At 49.8% G+C, this 23,395-nt stretch overlaps 1 protein-coding gene across 1 annotated transcript in view; it reads right to left on the reverse strand.

Moving 5' to 3' along the window:
- TTC28 (tetratricopeptide repeat domain 28) overlaps window positions 1–17,078 on the reverse strand; it is a gene marked incomplete at its 5' end in the record, with an annotated part of 50,068 nt that extends 32,990 nt beyond the window's left edge. Inside the window, 4 exon segments of the mRNA XM_010012948.1 lie at window positions 148–655; window positions 14,006–14,122; window positions 15,021–15,382; window positions 16,931–17,078. Coding sequence (XP_010011250.1) covers window positions 148–655; window positions 14,006–14,122; window positions 15,021–15,382; window positions 16,931–17,078 — 1,135 coding nt within the window.
- Window positions 17,079–23,395: the final 6,317 nt, after the last annotated feature.

The following is a 23,395-nucleotide window of genomic DNA, read 5'->3' on the forward strand; positions in this document are numbered from 1 at the left end:
CTGCCAAGTGCCTGCTCAACTAATGAAGACAGGCTGGTGAAACTGGGTAACTGAGAAGATAGCACACAGCAAACCTCCTGCGTCCTGGCAGCAGCTCCGATAGTCGCTGCATTCCCTGCCAAATTCTGCTCCAAGTCAGGGCCTTACCTAGATTGGAGGAGGCTCTGCCTTCAGCAGCTCGGTCCTGCAGGCTCTCAGCGATGTGCAACTGTTCTTCATGGTACTGCTTAGCTCTCTCCAGGTCCTGCATGCACCTAGCTGCATGGCCCAAGCCAGCATAAGCTCGCATCTCAATGGCCTTCTCAGCCAGCTCCTGGGCCAACTCCAGCACGTAGTTGTGGTAGGACATAGCTTTGTCGAAGTTTCTCCGGTAGTGGTAAGCACTGCCCAGGTTGCTGTAGGCTCGAGCTTCCTCCCGCTTGTTCCCCAGCTCCTTGGCAATCTTCAGGTGCTGTTCGTGACACTGCACCGCATTCTCGAAGTCCCCCATTGCAATGTACACTGCCCCCATATTGCCCAGCTCCCGCGCCTCGGAGAGCTCATCTTTGGACTGCTTTGCGAGGAGGACACACTGCTTGTGGCTTGCCAGCGCGTTTGGGTAGTCCCCAATGGCTGTGTACACATGGCCCAGACTGCTCAGTGCTGACGATGCTGCCTGCAGGGATAGGATAAGAGAGAGAAGTCTGTCAAGTATTCATGGAAACAAGTCGGACGGCCCCAGTCTACAAATCCAAATCCACAAAAGGCCATTCTGGAGAAAGAATGTGATTACCAACTAGAAAACCTGCTGAGTTCTTCTGCACCCCTCAGAGCAGCTGAGGCAGGGGCAGCAGGAACAGGGCTCACTCGGGAAGACCAGGCAAGGATTAGCTCCCTCTCTGAAGTGTACAGTGTGTGCATGGTAGAGGGGAAGGACGGCACTGCAAAAGTACAGAGACCACTGAGGAACCAGAGAGCCACTGCTGCAGGAAACTGCTCCCATACCAGCCTGAGCTGTCTCACAGAGCAGAGCCTCCCCTGAAGGCAGCCACATCTCACGTCACCTCCCAGGACCTTTAACATCTATACCAAGTCCTGCCAACACAGCAAATGATCCCGCGTTCGGCAGCAATTCAGAAAGCAGACAAGTGATGATACTTGCCTACAGAGTACACTGCAAACTAACGCCCTCTTCCATCCTCCACCCAGTCAGCTCACATCCTGACACCCTGCAGGCTGATGCCAAAGCACTGCCAGAGACCAGAAGCAGAAAGTTTAACCTGACATAAGGATGCTACAGGCTGGGCCTCCATAAGGTCTCTGCAGCTTTTTCTTTCCAGGATAAACACCCATCAAATACCTGCTGCTGGAGAACCTTGCACACTTGCAGCCAGCACTGGCTTGAAGACAGGAGATGCCTCTGCTGCTTACCCTGCAACACCAACAGGCCAGTGTGCATTCACTGTATCTTCACATACTTCTGCTGTGCCAATCGCCCCATGGCTCTGAAGACCACAGTCCTCACTGTGCAGCACCAGGGTCCTTCTAACACAACATTGTTGAGCCCCAAACAACCTTGGGACTGCAGTGAAGATGACAGTGTTCCAGCAGCTGGAGCATCTGTCCCCATGAGACATCGGAAATAAACGTACCTATTTGAAAACCTGAGTTCTTACCACTGAGAAGCAGCTGTAATTTAACAAGAAAAACTATGTGAGAAGCAGCTTCCTTTGCCGGCTTTATCTGCCAGGACAGAGGCCTCGCTTCCCCTGGCAGGGCCAGAGCAGACGCAGCCAGAGAGCAGGGCAAGGAGCCAGAGCAGGGACGTGCTCCTTCTGCCTGACACACACGTGCTGCCTCAGCACGGCTGCTCCCGCCAAGGCCCTGACCCGAGTCCCCCACGGCCCCTGCGTGTGCACTTCCTCTGCTGCCCAGCTGCTGCTGTGACCCAGTTCCACAACAGCCATCGCCAAACCTCCCGGAAGGAGCAGTCAGGGGGAGTGATTGCACAGAGATCCATCTCTCTCCTCCCTAGCACCCTGCTCAGGGAAGATCTAGTCCCCCTTTCCACCCGAGATGGTGACAGGCCATCTCAGCACACTTGTCCTTGCTATTTGAAATAGCATAACCCTGTGCTACCAGTGAAAAGGCAGCCTCACTCTTCTCCCCTCTGCTATGACTTGGATGGCCCCCCAGCACACCCAGCACTGGTGCTGTTTGGTTATGGAGCTCAGCATCTCACAGCTGGAACCACATTTTGCTATTGAAATTGTGTATCTGAAGAAACGAGCCTTTTGTGACTTTCAAAAACAGTGGCAGGAGAAACCTTCCTCAAGATTATTTCTACTAAAACTATATCACAATTGGAAGAGTCATGCTAAGGCACAAAGACCTACTGGCCAGAGCAAGAGGCAGCAGCATTAGCAGAGCAGCATTTCTACACTAAGGAACTGTAAACATGCTGTGCTGATTCAAATTAACAGGGAAACCATCTTTTCTGATACAAGAACCCGAGGTGATAGATTAGTTATTAAACACGATTTACAGGTCATGAGATAGAGAGGTTATAAGAAGCTCTGTCAATAGCCAAGCTGCATTTGCTCTCCCTGCAGCCTCCTTTCAGGCAACTTAATTATAATGGAAGAACTGCCACAATTCTAAAGGTCTTAATTCTTTTCACTTAGTGCTGCAGACGCACTTCATCCAGCACAAGCGACACCGGGAGAGCAGCAGTGGCAGAGCAGCACCAGCATCCCTGCAGCACCACTGCACTGCATGTGGGCCGGGCAGCTGCAGGCGCAGTGTGACTGCACACTGCCAGGACACGCTGTAACCAAGCACGAGTATGTTCCTTCTGCTGCTGTCACTAACAGAGACCAGCGACGGGAGCAGCTAGCAGCAACTCCTCCGTGACACGGTGACGGGCTGGGGACACACCTACTGACACGCTGCCACATGGTCAGATGGTTTCTTGGGCCTGGGAGGTGTTTGTCCAACAGCAAGCACCTCCGGCGCCTGCAGCATCTCTTCTCCAGCACGGTGAGGATCAGGTGCTCATGGTGGCAACCAGTGGAACACCTGCAGAGCTTGACATTAAAGCAGTGTTCAAGAACAATGTGGTGGTTACATCTGCTGGGGGACACCAATGACTCACTTAAGGGGGGCAGTAATACGATTCCAGAGATAAATCCTTCACTGTGGACTTGATAAAATCCTCCCTATAACAGGATCCACCGGGAGCTCCAAGTGGCTCACAGGCCAGATGCAGCCACAGAACAGCCCAAATGCCGCAGTGAAGTCAAGGTTGACACGTGTGAAACACCCCAGCTGTGCTAGCACAAACCCCTGCTTGGTAGCAGGGTGATGGGAGACCACAGCTTCATACCAGCAGGCTTTGCACCCGCAAACAAAGAAAATCAATGCTTTATATATCTGACAAAGACAAATCTCACAGTGGGGGTTGCTCACACCTCCAATTATGCAATTTATCACTTTAATAGAAAGCATATTCTTCTGCCACTGAGCTGAGGCACAGAAGGGAGTTCTGAAAAAGGTTTCTAATTGCTCTCTTTTTCTTGGGAACAACAGACAGCTTCAGGTTTTCAGCTGAATAAGGTAAAGAGGCTGATGTTAAGCAGATGTGCATCACAGAATGACAACTAATAGGGACCTGGTGACTGGGAGAGATGTGTTTCTTAGATATTTCACCCTCGCAACAGAATGGCAATTTCCTAATTATGTCATATTTAAACAATTCTTTGACTGATTGCACAGCCTCCTTAAATGAGAAACCTTGTAACAGTTCTAAAACGGGCAAGGGGAGAATGCTGTGCCTGGTACCTTACTATGAGGCAGCCTTACATGAACACCAATTAGGATTGATCAGAGACTGAGCTTTTACAGCCAAGGTAAGGGAATAACTGGCATGGACTAAGCATTTGTGAAACTCGAAAGCCTGCTGCAGCATGCTCCTGCATGCTTGTTCCTCTCCACTTCCCTTCTCCCTCTGGGCATGGGGTAGCAGCAGTGCCTGATCCTACAGGATGTGGTGGGGCTGTCTCCAGATCAGTGATGCGCATTGGTACCATCTGTGGTCAGGCAGCAGCGCGCTCTCCTCGAGAACCAGCACCTCCTCAGAGGCATGTGCTTGCTCTTGCATGTAAGCAAATGCTTCCTGATTCAGAGTGTATTTTCGGAGTGGTGAGGGGAAGGCAGCTTCAGCAGATTGGTTCTGAACACACACAAAGGAATACCTAAATCTGAAAGCATCATAAGATGAGCTCTGCCTTCACCAAATCCCACCATATCTTACATCAGTGTAACTGTTCTGTGTAGAAGTACAGAGGTTACCCTACAGTTAATGCAACACTATAAGCACTTAACCTCTTTCCATACATAAGCTCTGCTTGTGTTACAGGTATGGACTATGTAACTGCTGTGCACACAGGCAGGACAGCAGCCTAACAGTGCAGTGCATGAGCCCAGGAACACTACAAAGTAGACCTCAGCACTGAGTGTAAGCATCACCCAGCACTCACATATCTTGATTCCAAGTAGCCAAAATTTGGTAGCTTTCTGGACATGTCTAAAAGGCTCTTTGTTGTGTGAAATCACTTTAGGGAGGATGGCTGACTTGACAGTTTCAGCGGTGCTGTAAGAAAAGAAGCCCTCATTTAAAACCACAAGCTTCTCTGAGATGGGACACTGAGGAATGACTCATGCCCTAAGTCAAAGTCACTCCTGGAAGAAGCAGCCACCACATTACAAACTTGGATCTCAGAGGACCTGGAGCAGCTCTTTGTGCAGGCAGAGCAGGCTCTGAACTCCTGCAGTGGCTGCTGCCCAGCACTACTCCTGCTCGTAATAAAGCTGGGTACCACTTCACTGTGGTGAAGTGAGTACGGGAGAGCCTGGGCTGAGGGGGGCCTGCTGAAACCCAAACAGCTGCTCCCCGAGTTGCAGCCCTTACACGTTTTCTGCCTCCTTTGTTCTGCTGTGATCAGGTACAGGCCTCAGCAGAGCCTGGGCCCTGCAGACACTGTGAGAGGTAAGTAAAACCAGAAGACTGCATTTCCTTCAGCTAAAACCCATGTGCTGCGGAGGTCAAGTGGGGACATTTAAAGGAGATCCTCAGGAAGTATTACATTTCCCTTTTGAGTCACAAGTCCAAACAAAACAAAGCATATGGCCTTTTTAGTGCATTCCCAAATTTCCTGCACTGGCCAGACTTCCCTTCATTCTGCTTAATTCTATCACATTTGAACTGGACAAACCTGTATGAATCCAGTCAGGCTGGAGAAAGGCAAAGGATTCATGGTCTCTTATACAAATCCAGAGCCACTCAATGATCAAGCACTGTGGTTGCTCACATTGCTGAAGTGATTGCACACTCAGGCTAAGATGTAATGCAGCGATAGTGCCCCGCAAGACCCAGAATCCTCAAACGACCTCACATGGCAAGAGTTCTCCCAGCAGCTCGGCCTTCCTCCAAGAAAGCAAACCTTTCACTTGGCATGGAGAGCTTGCCCCGGCTCCCTCATGAAGCAAGGCTACCATCTGCAACCAGAGGCTGGAACTAGTGAGGTAAAGGACAGAAACACGCTTTTTAGCAAGGATTTCAACCTATACCTGCATCAGAGTCAGGCTGCTGAGTCCCAGGGGTTAATCAGAGGCCCCTCAAAGACCAGCTGTTTTCAGTGTAAGTCTACATAGGAGCAGTATGAACTGGCAAGTACATGTCTGTAACACTGTACACCCAACAGAGCCAAACATCTGGAGCAAAGACTGAACTTTGGTGAATTGAACAATGCTGCAAAGAGCATCCAGGAAGACATTCTGCAGACCGAGACTGATCTCCCACAAGTTCTCATTAAGCTGAAACCACAACACCTGCAGAACCTTAGACTTCAAGGGCAGCAGGGGCAAAAATAAGGCTTCTGTCCTGTTAGGAAGTCTGGAAAACCCATCTGCCCCAGGCTCACTCTGCACTGGCTGCTGTGCAACCTTCCTCAGCACAACCTGCAGCCCCCGCAGAGGGATTCAGTGCTCCTGCACTGCCCAATCTGCTCAGCCAGGTCCTCCTTGCAAGTGGCCAGAACTGAGGCTTCAGTTCTATAAGTCAGATCCCACTCAAGCCTAGCGCAAAATCAGCAATGATTCCAGAAGACATGCACCAGGATCTGCAAACGCCTCCTCAGAAAGCTGGGAGCCCCCATCCAGCTCAGCCTCCTGGCTGACACGTGGGGTCCTGTGGGACTCTCCCCCACGTCAGCCACCCGTTGGGAAGCCACCTGAATGCAATGGAAAAGGATCATTGCTTGACCTTCCTGACACGATATTGAGGGTTCTGACACAAGAACAGGACACTCGTGCAGAGTCACCGCCTTTGTGATACATGTGCACAGGACGTGTGCAACAGGCTGTAGCCTCTTGATGCTCTTGTGGTATCAGTAACAGAGACACTATGCTCTTCAACAAAAGCTCTCATGTTGCTTCCAGTCTCTTCTCTTGAAAAGCTCAAGTGAAAGCTATTTGTTGTCTCATACAGTAGCAGGGGTCACACAGCCTAAACTTGTCATTCCTGCCCCTCCGTTACCAGTGGCTGCATTAACCACCAATACAGAGTACCAATTAGCAAAGCCCTCAGCCTGTTCCTTACTTCTGGAACTCCAGTCAGCTGTGACCAAGCTATAATGAATAAGGCATATTCTCCTCTTAGTCTTTCCTGTTCATGTTGCTACAGGCAGCAGATAATCCAATTCTGGCAGACAGCTACATAATGAATTATTTTGAAGCAGTGGCTTCACTGTCGAGAGGATAAAGGACAGAAAACAGAGAAGCAGAGAATAAACACCTTCCCTGCTCAATCTCTGCAAAGCTCTGTCACTACTGCAGCAAGTACTACTTCTCTACTTTTGCTTCCACAGTCTGTTTCTGACATCTTAGTCAATGTGTTCATGCATGACAAATTACTTTAGCCTGAAGACTCTTTCCAGTTCTCATTTGTGAGGTATTTATATCCTGTCCTCATTTTCCAGACTGTTTGCAAACATAACAAAGTAACTGTGGTATAAGATTCCCAGCGTGTTCCTGTCCGGACAAGCCAGCAGCCCCGGCACTGGGCAGCCCTTCCCATGGCCACGGGCTGCAGCTGATAACTGAAGCACGGAGAAGCAGCAAGTGACCAGGGGACGATCACTGCAGATTTCCAGTGAGAAAGAGACAGAGCAGATCCTATGAGAAATTGTAGTTTACAACTGAAGTGGCTGAAAGCCACTTGAACGCAATGGGAAAGGACCACTGCTACGAATGACAACCCATGCAAAGCTAAATTCTGCATGGAATAGGAGCAGCAGCCAGCCCACTGCCGTGCATCCGAGTAACTAAGGATACATAAGCAGAAGGGTCAGCAGGAGGGGTTTCTTGGTAGCAGTTAAGATGCTGCTCAGAGAGAAGGGGCAGATGCACAAAGAGTCTGTTTCACTACACAGTAGGGAAGATCTGGGCAGGCTTTTCTGTTCTCCCAAAGACGTGCTACACAGATCAGAACCTAATATAAATGAGATGATGCAAGCACATGTTTGCTAACACAGGAGCCTTCACCTTTCTTCATGCATTTCTCCAATTCTCTTAAAAGCCATCAACAATTGTAAGAAAAATCACACACATGCACAATGTTCCACTTACATTAAGCTCGGGCTGTGACTGGGATGTGGAATGGGGCAGTAACAGGCCAGCGAACGACAGGCTGCAAGGCTCTGGCCTGTCATAAGCTGTGTCCCATGAAGCCCGAGCCAAGGGCACTGCTGGGGGTGTAAACCAACCTAGTCTGGGCTTTTGGTACGGGCACGGAACCTGTCACCAGCACCGAGTCAGGAAGATACTTCTCCCAGGACCTCCTCGCACAGCCTGATCAGCTCCTGCTCAGCCACACAGGTCTCCTGGGGCCTGGCACGCAGCGGGTGCCATCTGTGCCTGTGCTAAGGGACATGAGACCCCTGCGTGTCCCAGAACACGGTGCACAGCCCCCCCTCGCAATGGGACTGAGGAAGCTGCTCCGAGCTCACGCCCTGCTGCGAGGTCAGGCACTGGCGCTCGGTGAGAAAAGCTGTGATGCTTTTACTGCAGCTTCACCTCAGTGTCAGGGGAAGTCTATGCAGCTGTGGAAGGACCTGGATGCCTGACAAGGGAACCAGGAGGGGAACCCAACCCACAGCTAATCAGCTGCACATGTTCTGATGAGCTCACTCCACGCCGACATGACCTATGATGGCTTCTCCAGAGAAGGGCTGCACAGATCCACGCTTCCAGTCAGATCTGCAGCACAACTGCAAGCACAGGAACTCTTGCAACCGAAGTGCAAACAGTTGTAATTCCACCCCCGTGGCTGCCAGCACAGTCCAAGCACAGCAGCCGCTCCAGCCCAGCAGGGATGAGGCAGGGGGCCCCGGGGGCGCCGCTCCAGCCCAGCAGGGATGCGGCAGGTGGCCAGGGAGGCTCCTGTGCCATTCATCAGGAAGTTCAGCCCAGGGCACGCACACCTTGCTCCAGCAGGAGCAGAGCTGGAACCGCCCCAGCTCAGCACACACCGAGCACCCCATCCGCCCCGTCTGAGGAAGAACCAAGGCGGCAGTCGCTCCTTTAGGGCAGCCATGCCCCCCTCACCCAGAGGGCAGCCCAGCCTTTTGCCTCACCTAACTCAGCAGAATAGAGATTTCTAAAATGACTGCCAAGGAACATGAACAAACCCACCAGAACAACCCTCTTGCCCTGTACCATAAGGCACACAACGAGTTCAGGCAAAAGGCTAAATACTTACAGCTTTGTTATTTACTGAAGTTGTGGCTTGTACAGACAAAGCACGGCGGGAAGGACACCTGGAAAGCATTTCCCTTTCCCTTCAGGAAGGGGCAGAAAACCTTGGCTTTACAGAATTTACAGATTTCAGTGGAAAGGAATGATCTAACTTTCCTTCTGCATCTCCTTCTGGAAATAAGAAAGTGAAATTCAATCTTTGACTTGCACAGCCGGACAGTAAGTAGCTGTAGTTTACAAAATGTAGGAGCTTTAAGCTGCGTTTCAGTGCTGGCTCAGACATGCTTTAAAGGGGACTGGGAGAAACTACCAGAGTTGCAAACTGAAATAACCGCCAGGAGCTGAGCTGCACCCAAGTGTGCTCAGACAGCTGCAGAGCCTGCACATCCCGACCCCAGCTAGACACTCATCCTGTCCATCACAGCAGCCGTGTTTCACCAGCACTGCTCCTCCAGAGGTGCACAGCAGCCGGTTATCCCCAAATCCCCTGCACCGGGACCGTCCCCTGCTGCCAGCAGAGGCCTCTCGGCAGTCACTCCATGGCAATGCTCTCTCTGCAGGACACAGGGCAGCACCTCACCGGCCTCTGGAGTCTCCTGGGCTCAAGCTGACAGCTTCTCTCTGTAACGGGAATGTCTATTCTGGTATTTCCCCTGCCACACAAGGACTTCCAGAGATATGCAAAAACAAGGTGACAAGGAATACCCATGAAAGCCTGCTTAATAAACACCTTTCCTGTATGCCACTTAACCACCCACTTCTAATTACCACCATCATCATCCCCTTTTCCTGCAAATTGTCAACCCACTGAAAAAGACCTGCCCCAGCTGCAAACATGAGCTCTGCCTTACATTTGTAGTCGTTTTAAAAACCATCAAGACAGTAAAATCCAGTTCATCAGTGCTGTTACTGAGCACTCCCCCCTGCTGCAGACAGTTCTCTGAGCCACATATGCTCATGGAGATACCCAAGTGCAGCAGCCGCTGGCCAGAGAAACAAGCAGTCAGTCAGAAGAGGGCACTGAGCCCTGGGGCCAGCTCTGCATCTCCTCCTTCCAGCAACAGCTGCTTCTAGAGGGAGGTGGGGGGGAAACCCCTTCAAAACCAGGCCAAGAAAGATTGCTGCAAGCTGCTGGGTGCCTGGAGGCAATGCAGGGGCAGGCTGGCACCGACAAAGCCTGTCAGCCCCTCTCCAGCCCTCCCCATGGCCCCGCTCCCTGAGAAAGGGAAGTAGCAAATGGACTCAAGTCGTTCAGCTGCATCTTCACCCCAGCCCCGGGAGACTGCAGGGGCGCAAACAATGCCCTTCCTCACCCAGCACCTTCTGCTCATGCCTCTGGGAAAGGGACACTGCGTCTGCTCCCAGCAGCCTGGCTGAGCTCCCAGCGTGCCGGCCAACGCACGGGAGCTGCCGGCACCCACCAGCTGCCTGACAGCACCGGCCTGCCCCGAAGCCCAGCGCTGGCAACGCGCTTCCACACAAGCACTCGTTTCACTATGGTTGGTTCCTGATTTTGCCTCACTGCTCTGCTGTTTTTGCACACGGGGCTGTAATAGAAGGCATCTGACAGCCCAGGAGAGAGCTATTACACTGCAGGGTCCTTGCGGTGTCAGTGGCCCCTGCAGGACAGGATCCAAGCACACCCTACGTGAGGGTTTGGACTGAACCTGAGGAGGGGCTCCACAGCCTTCCTTTTCCTTTCTGCCTGTCAGTCCTCATAGATTCAAAACATTCCCTCGATTAGTACTTATCCACATGAAATGCTTTGGAAGGAACACAGGTCATCAAGAAGGGCCACTCCAAACTATCCTGAGAGATCATCACTGTTAGCTCTGCATGGCACTCTGGCCTTATGGAATTTGTAATGCAAGAATTCTCTTGTATTGCTTGCAGAGCAGCTAGAGATGAGGACGAATGGGGATACAGGAGACTAGTGTGACAGTCAAGCTTTCACATTTACTTTTGACTCCAGTCTCTCACACTGGCATAGCTCATCAGTTGCATGACCCTTGTCTAAATCACAGGTTGTGATGTGGCATCAACACACACTACTTGGGTTACCTGATGGCTTTCAGAAGACAAGGTTACCTGATGTTAAAAACAAAGTAATTACTTCAAAAATACAGTACTGACATAAGATGCTGCATCGAGCATTCTGCTGGCTCTGAACAAGAAAGGAAAAAACAAGCCTGCACCTTGAGGCCCCACCAGCCCAAGCATGTGCACGAATTAAGTGGGTCTTAGTTGGAACTAGTGCTAATGGAGCTGTGCAAAACAAGCTCCCCAATGCGCACACGCACAGAGCCATGGTGCTGCCGGCCTCCAGTCCTCGTGCTCGCTCTGTGTCACAAGAGCTGCACAGCATCTACCCAGGAAGGGATGGCCAAACTGTGCTGCCTGCCTAGTGCTGTACAGACACAGTTCACCAACGCCCACCCTGCCACCAGAGGCATGGATGGGTATATCCACATCAGTATCACTTCATCCAGCCCAGGAGACATCGCTGTGAGAGCAGCAGCATAGAATTCATCAGGATTCTCAACCCAAGTACATTCCCAGGGCCTGCAGCTGGCCAAGACAGCCCACGCTGAAATCTGTTCTGCTTAATCTTCACAGAGAAATGACAGACTACCAAACTGTGCCGCTATTTCCTCTATAACTGTAGCCAAACTCACCTCCATCAGAGGAGAGGCAACGGTCCTTCTAGACGGTCCTGCCTACCTTCCTCTCTTCTACTGCACCTCACTTCTGTTGTCATCCTTTTCAGGATGGTATCCTACTGACCACAGTGACCACCTGCAAAGCTCCACAGGAACCAAAGAACACACAGAAAGACGGACAGAGACCCTTATGATTTCTCCTGAATCGGTGGTACTTTTAAGTCTGCTAATTCTTTCAGAAACAATCGCACAGAATTAGCTCATCTGAATTTCTTGACCAGCCACTGCAGCTGGTCAAAAAATCCAACCCTTCAACTAACACTAATGGAAAGCATTGGAGTGCCACTGGAGATGGCTACTTCACAGTGCCCATTACAGCGTCCTGCCAAGAACCAGCCGCTTACTTGTCTGCATAGACCAAAACCACATGTATGTCAATACTCCAAGGTCTCTTTTGGAGACTCTAGAGGATGCCAAATCCCAGCTGCTTCTGCTCCATCCTCTCTCTGGGCACAAGTACCACAAACCAGGCTGTGGAGACCCCCAGGGTGTGCCTGTGCAGAGCGGGTGACCTCTCTGCACACAGGACTGTGCTCAGTGCGACACGGTGCCTGTCACAGGAGCTGCGCAGGCTCCCTGCACCAGGGGAGAAAAGCAACTGAAATCTTCAGTCCATGGAGCAGCCTGTGTGACTCCCACTCAACCGACAGCTTCCCTTCACCAGGTTTGGGGGGGACAGACCCTCCGCACCTTCCTCCTTAGTTATGGGCAACACAATCCAGCAGAAGCTCCTGGTGCAAACATTTGCCTCAGCAGGCTCCAAACCCGGCACTGCCTCCGAGGGCAGCCGTGTCCCACACAAAGGAGCACGTTCTGCCTCTGCACCAGCCTCCCTACAGCCAGAGGTAAAACAATTACTTCATTACAGTCGCACACCAAATCCTTCCTGTGGAATTCACATCAGCACTACTGCAACTTTATAACATTTGCATTATAAAAATGTCTGCAAAGGAGGCCAAGAAAAACAGCTTTTTGTGCAGAGGAAGCTCTGTGGTCAGGATGATGTCATCAGAAAGCGACAAATTAATTTCCTGTGGTTACATCCTACAGGAAATCCAAGGAGCTCAGTTTTCCTGCTACACCGAGTAGTCATTTGTTGTCAATAACTGCTAATTATGTGCCCAGATGTGTCACAAGCTAAAAACTATCACGATTAGCCTTCATTCCCTGGATTCCTCCCAGATGGACCATGGGGATCTGTGCTGACCTGCGCCTGAAACCAGTGGAACACAGCAGCCCCCATGTCCCAGGGCAGCCCAGGGGCTCTGGGCACACAGCGACGTTCCTGCCACCTCCCTTCAGCCCTCTCCCACAGCAGGAAAGCATATAAAAACAACGGTAACAGCTTTTCTGCTCTGCAGGAACACAAACAAGGAAATCAGGAGTGATTCAAGAGGTTTTCCAGCTGGTAAAATAACCATGGAAGTGCCCAGCAGGTCCCTTCCCCGTCACAGGCTTCCACAACCTACTGAAAGATGCATTTCTCCAAGGCTTACTTGATATTTAACGTAAAACACTTCAATAAAGCACTTAGCTAATCCAAATAGATCTTTCCAATGACTTCTCAGAAGGAAACTGATCTCCCTCAGTTTCCAGCTCTCCCCAGAACTCCTTGTGTTCACACGAATTCACACCTGCCCTGCTGCCTCTATCCACTCCCTTCACCAGCCATGCAACCCACAAGCCGTTTCCCATCCACAGCAGAGGGAATCCACTGGAGGAGGGGCAGGGATAACTTCTGTATCTGCAACTTGCACTAAAATTATGATTCTGTCCTTACAGTGAACTTTCAGTAGGACCCTCTTGGGACAGACTCTTCAGTCCATGCAGCGTGCTTCCCTGGCCTGGCAGGGAGCCCAGCACGCCAAGAGCTGCATGGTAAAGGGTCATGGCAAATGGGATCCAGTCCGAGCACCCCCTACACTCACACAACATTGCATTTTCAGGATTCTATTCCTTTTCACTGCTTTTTAAACAAAGCGTATTTTATGTGATCATTTGAGACAGGAAGCTAGCTCATGGCTAGTCTGGAAAAGGTGCAACACAAGGTGCACCCTAATAGAGTTTGAACTAGTAGCACCTGTATCACAGGGAAAACAAGGGCTGATGACAGCCAGGGCTCAACTGCAGAGATGCTGCACTGACACCTACCCAGCAGCAGCCTCTGCCCTCAGACATCAAAGACTATGTGGGCAAAACAGACAGGAAGGAGAGGGAGAAGAATGACCTGCTCAGAGCCCCACAGAGACTAGAGATAGGGGGAGGCCAAAGGACAATGTGAGCATCCTGCCTCCTGCATCACATACTGTATCTACTGGTGCAGAGCATTTCCTTAACAAGAGGCGAGTGAACAGCCAGAAGAGGAATCGTGCAGCCTCCACATTTCCAGAATATAAAGTGTCAGACGGACAAGGCCTCTTGACATGTTTCTATCTCTCCAGAAAACCACACGCTACTGACTCCCAACTGGGTCTAGTTAATAAGCTTCCTACCTCTCTGTCCTTGAGTTTCATGGCGAGCACCAGCTGATGTCTGTGGTTAGTGAGGGCTTCCCGGTAACTTCCTTTGGAGAAGAATGCGGAGCCCAGATTTCCGTGAGCTCGGGTCACCTGGGTCACATGCAAACAAAGCAAAGGTTAGCTAACAGGCCATGGAACACGCTGTGCAAGTGATGCCCCACTGGGAGATCAGCATCAGAACAAAGCTATCCTTATGTTTCATACACAGCCCGAACTCTCCTCTTTGCTGGCCTTCAGAAGCTTCTACAATAGGCACCAACCTTATTTTTAGAGTTGTTTTAACAGCTTCTTTCTTTGGCCTAACACTTGGCAATTTCCCATCCTTCCATGTTTATTCCTTGCTTGACATTAGCAATTTGTTTGTGCAAGTCAGTCAGTGGCCCAGGCTTCAAACAAGCAAAGAGCACGTCAGCTTTCTCCAGAAAGCAGTTCTGCAGCATAGCTCAGCCCAGCCTCAGCTCAGCTCTTGATCTATTGCTGTCATCAAGACACTGAAAGTAGCCCCTATACTTCCAGTGAAGTCTCCTGGCTGGAGCCCTCAAGAACTGTCTTCACCTCTGTCTCCATACTGCCTTCTCTCTACAGCACCCAGAAAGCTTGAAAGCTCTGTGCTGTGCAGGACATACCGTAAATGAGAGGAAGTTTTCCAGTTTGTTTCTCTCTTAAACTCTCCTGTTCATCCATCGTCTCACTCCTGATTTGCTCCTTCCCTGGAAACTGCCTCAGAAGCTCAGACCTTTTTCCACTGAACTCTTGAAACAGACTGCTTCATTTAAGGCTCATTTAAGGTTTTGAGTCCAAGTCTACAGAGGGGACAAGGCCAGTTCCCACACACCTGACACCAGAGAATTCCAGGACCCTGTAAAGTCTCAGCACATTCATTGATCACCTGCCTTTCACACGCATGGTAAACAGGGATGAACAAGCCTGTAGCCTGCACAGTCCCACTTCAGATTTGATTTAACAGCTTGAGAAATCCCACAGTCACCTGAGCGTTATAGAGATGCCGACCATTAACACAGATCTGTTCCACCTGTAGCAACCCAGCACTCAGGTGAGTGAAAGGAGAACTCTTACCTAAAGTCTTGGCTACGTCCAAGTCCTGCTGCATGTATCCAGTGCTTTTGTCCGTGTTCCCGAGGGACCAGTAGGCACTGCTCAGTGCGGAGAACACCGATCCCCGCAGCTTTAGGCTGCAGGTGCCGATCTTCAGGGCAGCCTCCAGCACCACCACCGAGGCCCCGTGGTGGCCCGCCGTCAGAAGCTCCTGGCCGATCACAGACACCACAACAAAGGGGCTCTTGTCCAGCTTCATCTTCTGCAGTTGCTGATAGGTGGGCTCCAGGGACTCTGACACAGAGAAATGAAGGCAGGGTTAGTTACGCAACAAACCATTTTACTTGTATCTAGAAATCACTTTCACAACTCCTCTGTGCTTTTTGGGTACCAAATGGCATGCGAATTAGGGGCCAGATTGCCCAAATCAAACCAAGATTACAGAAACTCAAGGCTCAAATGCATCATCTAACACCTAATACATCAAGATACGTCAAGCAGCAAGCTGATGTTTTCCCTGGAGACAGCACAAACATGCAGAGCAGTCTCATACAAGCTCTGAAGACTGGCCTAATGGCAGAAGGAATTCAGAGAACACTAAAGAGTTTTGCAGGAAACTGGAAATGGGCCACCAGCAGTAAATGTGCTGCAGTGTCTGCTCCTGCAGCACAGCTGCATGTCTGCAAAATCTGCGCCTGTCCAGACAGCACAAGCACAGCACCACCATGCACCAAGAGAGGTGACAGGAACCGCAGAGCTGAGCTGCTCCTTCTGCAGGAGATAGTGCTCCTGACAACGACAGCACCGGACCTGCCGCACTACCTACAACAGCCAGATTTGGGGATGCTTACACAGACATGTATCACCTGCACTCTAAGCAGCAGTCACAGTACCTTTGGGTACCAAATGAAATTGGCTTCACAAGGTAACTGCTATATAGGACAGAAGCTTCCAGATGAATTCATTTTAGAGGATGGAGAAAAACACTGTAAAAAAAACCCAATAAAAAAAAAAAAAAAAAACAACAAAACCACCACCAATGGGGATGTTTTTTCATTTCAGCATTTCTTGGCTCCTGTGCCCCGGGGCTCCCAGCAGCATCTGCTGAGGGTGAGAACTGCCACATTCCCTCCTGGGAAGTGCCACTAGGACATTGCAACACAAAGCCTGCAAGAGAAACAGAGCAGCAGAGAAACAGAGGAAAGAGAAAAGAGACTACCTCCTTCCTCTAGAGAGGAAAAGCCTGGAAACGGGGACATTATGAAAGAGAGGTGCTGCACAGCCAATATGGCTTCAAGGTCCCTGTGATTTCAACACTTCCTGAGTACCAGTGAATTAGCCAAGCAGCCTTTTTTGCCTTCTGGAACACTGTGTTTAGAGAGACATTAGTGCCATGGGAAAGCTGCTGATGTGCTCTTCTGGGCAAACACTGACCCAGAGCATTTAAGACTCCCTATTCCAAATGGTCAAGCACCAGAACACCACGGGAAGCTGTTCCAAGCAATAATAAAGCCAGGGCCACAGCAACACACAGCTCTCTTATCTACACTGACACTGGACAAAAGACAAATGAGCAAGGACTTCACTGGAACTGCTGCACAACAGCAATCTTTTGAGCTGGGTATCACCATCTTGCTGTCTGAATTGGAAGAATATTCACTGCTCCTCCTCCAACTTCAGGCTCCTTTCTCAGCAGAGAAGCCAAATCCTGAAATGTTTCCCTTCAGGCTTCCAGGTTCTCCCTCCGTCAAGTGCTGGCAGAGACAGTGATGGACTGAAACTACCACCTCTACGTACCTCAGCAGATGATTGTCATCCTTGAGTAGGTCCCCAGGTGCTTACCTCTCATGGGAGATTTCATGGCGGCCTCGACCATGCCAACCAGAAGCTGAAGACTCTTGGGATCCTGAGCCAGTCCTGATGCAAATGCTGCCAGTGCATCCGCATGGCGCCCAAGGTACTGAAGGGCTACACCCTGTCGGAAGTATGCCTGGAAAGCCAAAGGGAAGAAGAAATGCCAATCACTTCATTGGTAGAGGTCACAAACACCCGCTGTGCCCGTGCCCATGTGCTGGTGGACGCCTGGGCTACTCGGGCACGTTCTGGCTCCTTCTGTCATGCTGGCTATAATGAAAAGAGAACACCCTAACAGCACCGTCTGGTGTGTGAGTGGCACCCAGTCACCCTCCCTTGGCACGATGACGTTCTCACCCTTGAACTGTTCTGGAGACCAGAGGTAGCAATTACTATTAAGGCAAAGCTTTCCCCTTGGGCTTGGCCAATTATTTATTCTTAACTACTTATAACCAAATGCTCATTGTCGAGACCTCCACTTCAGCTCTCTTGGCTCACACAGCATACAAATAACCTGCTTCCTTTCTCATCAATTCAAGCCAATAAGTCCAATATAAACATCTAGTACTAGCAGAGATCAAAATGTACCAAAAGCTCAAGTTGCAATGAAACGCAATGAACGATGCAAAGATCCAGACAGAAGCTAAACCTTCTTTCCCCACACATATCCCCTAATGCAGCCACTACGTAGTACAGAGATCTTGACTCTTCAAGCACCTTTGATGCCTATTGTTCAGGTTTTATCGTCATGACTAATACCTTTCTGATGCAAACTTTGCTGCACTTCAGGTTCACTCAAAGCTTTTTCAAGAGCACAAAGAAAGCTGTCAGAAGATAAAACAGTATTTGCATTTCATTAGAAATGCTTTATAAACATAAAGCTGCTCCTCCAGAATGGCTCCTCGTATTGCTTTCATGGATGAGACCTGGTCACTACCTCCCTCCATCTGTAACAGAAACCTGCTCAAGATACATTAACTATACATCTGTGGAAGTCTTTTTACATAAACAGAATCTCCAATTAATATCCAAACTGGTATTTCATCAGAGCTTTCAGGCACTTTTGGAGTCCAATCCAGGGAGGCAGATATTAAGGAAAATCAGAAATTACATGAGAAATTTATCGACATGAATATTTAATCTCTTTCCATTAGTAAACCTTGATTGTAGAACCACCCATAATGAATTAGATGAAAGCAAAATTCTTTTCATTAACCTTTAGTATAAATGTGTTTTTATTGAACCAAACAAGCTACTGTACTGGAAACCCAATTCAATGTTAATTAGATTACTAGCATGAAGCTTTAAATCAAAGATAACACAAAGAAGAACGTGCAGTGGCCACCGAGCATGAGGCCACCCAGCAGCGAGTGAGCTGTCACCTAAATTATGGTGTATACTTTTACACCCTTTTTTCCCCAGAATCATCATCTAATTACTTTCTTTAACACCTGGTGACAGGCAGTTTGACGCAGCACTCCTCTGCTGGGGACCCTTCCAGCCAACGAGGCTGGCCCAGAGCAAGCGTGCCGGACTGGTTCAGTTACCAGGGATGAGAGCACACACACGCAGCAAGGCAATGTTGTACTGGGTGCAGGTGCCCCATGTCTCCTGCTCTGCAGCAGGGGAGAACCTGCCACCTCCTCCCTCCAAGCACACGCTGCCAGGACAGACAACATCCATCAGGACCAAAGTCAGCAGAGCCCAGCACCCAACAGCAGCTTGCACACAGGGTGCCAGGGAACGACGGGAGGCAGGAGGGGGATGCTGCAGGCCACGCAGACAAGCCTCCCACAGCCTACACGAGACAGGAATACTATGGCTTCTGTTTCCAAGGTTCAGAGGGACCGCGTAGTGCAATGCTCTCACTTCCCATCCTATATGGACAGGGCTGTAGGACAAGAAGTGCCATACTCGTCACCTATAGGCGTGGCAACAGTTCACATTCATGTCTCCCATTAAGGAAAATGGTCCCTGTGAGGAAAACAGAGAAAAGGCAAGCTAAACAAAACACAGGCAAAGCCTCTGCCCTACTTCCAGACCTCAGAGCTCCAAGTGAACATCAGCTCCCAGGAGGAGAAAACACACCACAGGTGCAACACCAGAGTCTGCATCCCCGGAGCTCCACATCCCGAGGGGCACCACGGGCTCCAGGTGGCAGAAGAAAACAGGACAGGGATGAGGCTTACAAGCAGCACACGGCTCCATACTGGGCACCTCCAACATTTGCTCTGGAAAGCATTTTTATGCCCTCCCCACATCTATTCCTGGAAGTCCCCCCTGGAAACCACTTAATTTGAATACAAACACAGCATTCAGAGCCCAAAAGAAAAATCTATTAATTGTAACTGAAAGGAAGATTTTAGCCAACTTTTTCCTGCAAAGCCCCTTCCTTCCTTTCTCCTCCAGTTTCCAGTGTATACAGAACACTCTTCACACATTGTGCTCCCCGGAGACCTTTAACAAAATAAGTAATGAGCATTCACATCACCTATTTCCTCCCCAAGAGGCATACACAAGTTAGTTTAGCATTGGAATGAAGACACTTTATCGAGGGAGAGATCTGCAAAGAGGAAACGGTGAGATTCATCCCTTAGAAGAGGAGAGGAAGAGGAAAGGCAGGGAGCCAGCAGCTGCAGCTGAAGCAATGAGACATGGAGCAGCTTTCCAGTCCTGACACATGAAGGGTCTTCCCACACCACAGTGAACTTCACAGTTAAAATCACACCACGTTAAGATAGGGGAGAACTCACCCCACAGCAAAAGTTACGTCCATTTTCCAGTGACCCCAAGTAAGGAAGAACTAGTGATTCCTTTTAAGAAGATTAAAGCCACAAGAGAATGATGTTTTGCTAAGGACAAGACAGATGAACAGCAGGTGTTTCCTAACCTGCGGCTCTCTGCATCCTCCATGTAACACAGAGCTGGAACCACCTCCTTCAGTTTTTCAGTCTCCACATCACACTTCCCAGGAGCAAGGCACTGTGCAAACACACAGTCTCGCTCTCAGCAGACACGTTTCACTAGATGCGTCTCCCTCAACAGGAGCTATTTTCTCCTTGTGTCAGCATGGTTGAGTATGTGTCCCACTGTCCCACCTCCCAGTTCACTGTGTGCCGGGGGTTAACAGCCGTGCCCCGGCGCCAGCCAGAGTGGGTGCTGCTCCCTGCATCTCCCGATGGACCTGTCCACTGCCAGCCCCTGCAGCGAGCAGGGACAGCAGTGATGGGCGCTGCCGGCAGGCGCCTTTGGGAAGGGGACAGCACTGAAGGGTAAGAGGCAGCTCCACCAAACCCCTGATCTTAACAAGTCACCAGTAGTACATTACAGAGGTTGTGAGTAATCTTGTGTGCCCATGGACCTTGTGCTCTGGGAAATGAGACCATGGGCCCTCTCAGAGTCAGTCATGGACACCTAGCCTCACTGCAGCCAGGTTGCAGATTTCATACAGCCAAGTGGAGATGGCCTGGGATGGAGGGTTGGGAATAATTAGTGCTTTTTATCCGTAACACCACAGAAAGCACAGCTGATATTCTGGAAGCAAAAATAAGTTATTCTAATTAACTGTCAAAAAATATTTGGCATGAGACCTCAAAGCCATGCAGAAAACTGGCCCTGAAACAAGGCTGCTCACACACAAGCCCAGAGCTGTCTTTCTGCCCCATGCTTTGCAGCACGTGATGTGTTCTCATGGCAGGAACGTAGATTTTGGTGCTTTCCTCTACCTTCAATTAAATTTTACAAGAATTGTATGGACAGAACAAGAAGAACACGGAGCAAGACCCTCCTCATGGGCCACTGCAGTTCGGCAGAGGCGGCTGGTGGCGGGGCTGCAGCAGCCAGCTCCTGCCCACCCGGGCAGAACGTCGCTTTGCAATTCTAAGCACGAGCCCTATTTGTTCTGCTCAATTTATTGACAGCGCAGCTTCTGCACAGGCTGGTATTTTTCATCTGTGTTTATTACAGCCCATTTAATGCACAAGGAGAATTTCTATCTGTCCTAGTAGGAGCTGGCACCGGACTGACTGCTGCAGCATCCAGGCAATTGCAAACACAAACGCACTTGTTAGGTTAGTAATGCTCATCATCTGAGATCACAGCTGGATAACTGCAAAGACCCCGAATATTAGATTTTCACGCGCAATCTGAAGCAGGATTAGACTGTAAATGCCATCATTGAAATGGCCAATATCAAGAGGGGCTCTGACATTTTTGTTAACCCTTCTAATATCAATATGCAAAAGCTAGTTTAGGCAGAGCAATAATAATTGGTTTGTAATTAATACAGAACAAGAGCACATACGAATATGAATGGGACCTCTATATTTCCCAGGATTCTGCTTAATAAAAACAAGCCCAAGACAACTCAATGCTTTTCTTACCAGGTAAGTATAAAAATATTCTTTAATTTTCTGGCCCAGGAACCTAGGCAAACACTCGTGCTGTACTGGCATCTGCAGCAGGCTCTGGTACAACTCTTGGAGCTCATACCGTTTTCCCCAGTAGAATCCATAGCAATGAATCGTTCAGACCTCATATGCAAAGCTTGCAAGAGTTAGAGGGAAGCAGCAGCCACAGGAGTTCAGTCCTGTCTTACCACAGTCTCTTGTAAGTCTGAAGCATGAGCTCATGTTTCTGGAATACGATTTAGTTCCAGGGTATAAGCATTTTTCTAACAGTAGCCCATATTGTACTCTTCGCTGGGCAGGAGGGAGTGTTGTTTAGAAATGCTTTAGAACAGCTCAAACTGGGGGATTATCTGTCCTGCTGCCGGCTGCCCGCAACGAACGTGGTGACACAGACTTATCCCGGGATCTCCAGTGGCCGAGGGTCCCGGGGGCTCCCGCGCCTCCTCCCTGCTCTGCACAACCCTCTGTCGCTGCACACAGCAACCCCACCGCCGCGCTGGGGCTCATCCCTTAACGCTGTCAGCAATCTTCATGCTCAGAGGCTCATTTACATCATGAATTGCTGCCCAACTTGCAACTGGATAACGGAGGCAGGGGAACAGAACTGGAACTGCATCAGAAGAACCTGGAGCAGAAAATTACTGTCAAACAAACATGGAAAACCTGAAAAAATGCCCCAGCCTTAGACAAAGGCTCTCATTGTACACAGGGGAGGAAATCCAAAACACCTTTAAATTCATGTCACCTTCGGACCCTGGACAGCCACTATCTGGACAGAAAAGACAAACATGGGGAAAATGCTTTTTCCGCAATGCTCCCTTGGTTTGCCAGATCAGGATGTGATGCCAAAAATAGCATGAGTGACCTACAAAGCATTTCACCAGCCTGTTCTGAGCCTGCAGAACATCCCGCACAGACGGATCCTGCTGCTGCGCGGGACGGGGCAAGCGGCATCGCCACCAAAAAGGAGGGAAATGTGGGAACAGCCACTACCGCTGCTCGGGGCCAAGGTCCAGGTTGAATCTTTCCTCTCCCGTCGTAACTGCTTTACAGCCAAATTGTAGAGAAACACACAGGACAAATCTCTGCTGTGGGATTTCAGGAATGTGAGGAGAGGGAAGAATGTGATTAATTCAGAACACATGCAGCACATGCATAAATACTGCCTGCTGTCCAGAGGAACTGAGCTCCCACTTCCCCAAGCTAAGGTAGCACCCTGGGAAACAATCTTCCTCTGCAGCCCATACACCAGGCAGGCACCAACCCTGCTCCAGAGAACAAGCAGGGCCCTCACGGGTCTCTGTCTCTGCAACACAGGTTCTCCACGTTCCACCAGCTCCCAGGGTGTCTCCTACAGGAGCCACACTAGTTGGAAATGGAAATTTCATCTAATCCCCATTGCCTATACAGGAAAACAGGAAGGGGGCATCGTGTCTTGTTTTATCCAAAGAGCATTTAATTACTCTTATTAACCTGTGCATCCATGACCTCTTATTAACTGTGCATCCAAGCGATCTGTGCACAGATCGCTGCTCACCTGAATGAAATGGAATCATCAGTAGTAAAGAGTCAAATCTGTGCTTAGTCCAAGTTAAAAGCCCAGCTTTCCACGTAGCTGGTTGCTGTTGCTCTGTTCTTGTCCGCTTCAGGTTCACTCTGGAAACAGCATCTCCAATCCAGATCCCCTCTCCAAGAGCATCCCCACCTTCCACAGCAGGCAGTGGTAACAACCTTCCTATCTTTATCACATACAACTCTTAAGTCTTACTGAATAGCAAAACCAGCCATGAGTGAAGTGCTCTGGACAAGTAACCACCAACCTGCCAATGCTCAAATTCATTACAGGAAAAGCATCAGCAGCCTCTTGTGTTTAAAGCTGCTGGGAACAGATGCATGTGCAGCATCTTCTAGAATCCCTCCACAAGTCAACAGGGACAAAGTTTCGCCCAATATCTGGCTGAACAACTAGTTTTAGAAATTGCACAAGAAAAGATAAGTCACTTTTCACCCTGCTCAAAAGTAACACCAATATTGGTAAGATAGA

This window comes from Nestor notabilis, unplaced genomic scaffold (genome assembly GCF_000696875.1).
Source record: "Nestor notabilis isolate BGI_N333 unplaced genomic scaffold, ASM69687v1 scaffold12464, whole genome shotgun sequence".
Classification (NCBI taxonomy): Eukaryota; Metazoa; Chordata; class Aves; order Psittaciformes; family Psittacidae; genus Nestor; species Nestor notabilis.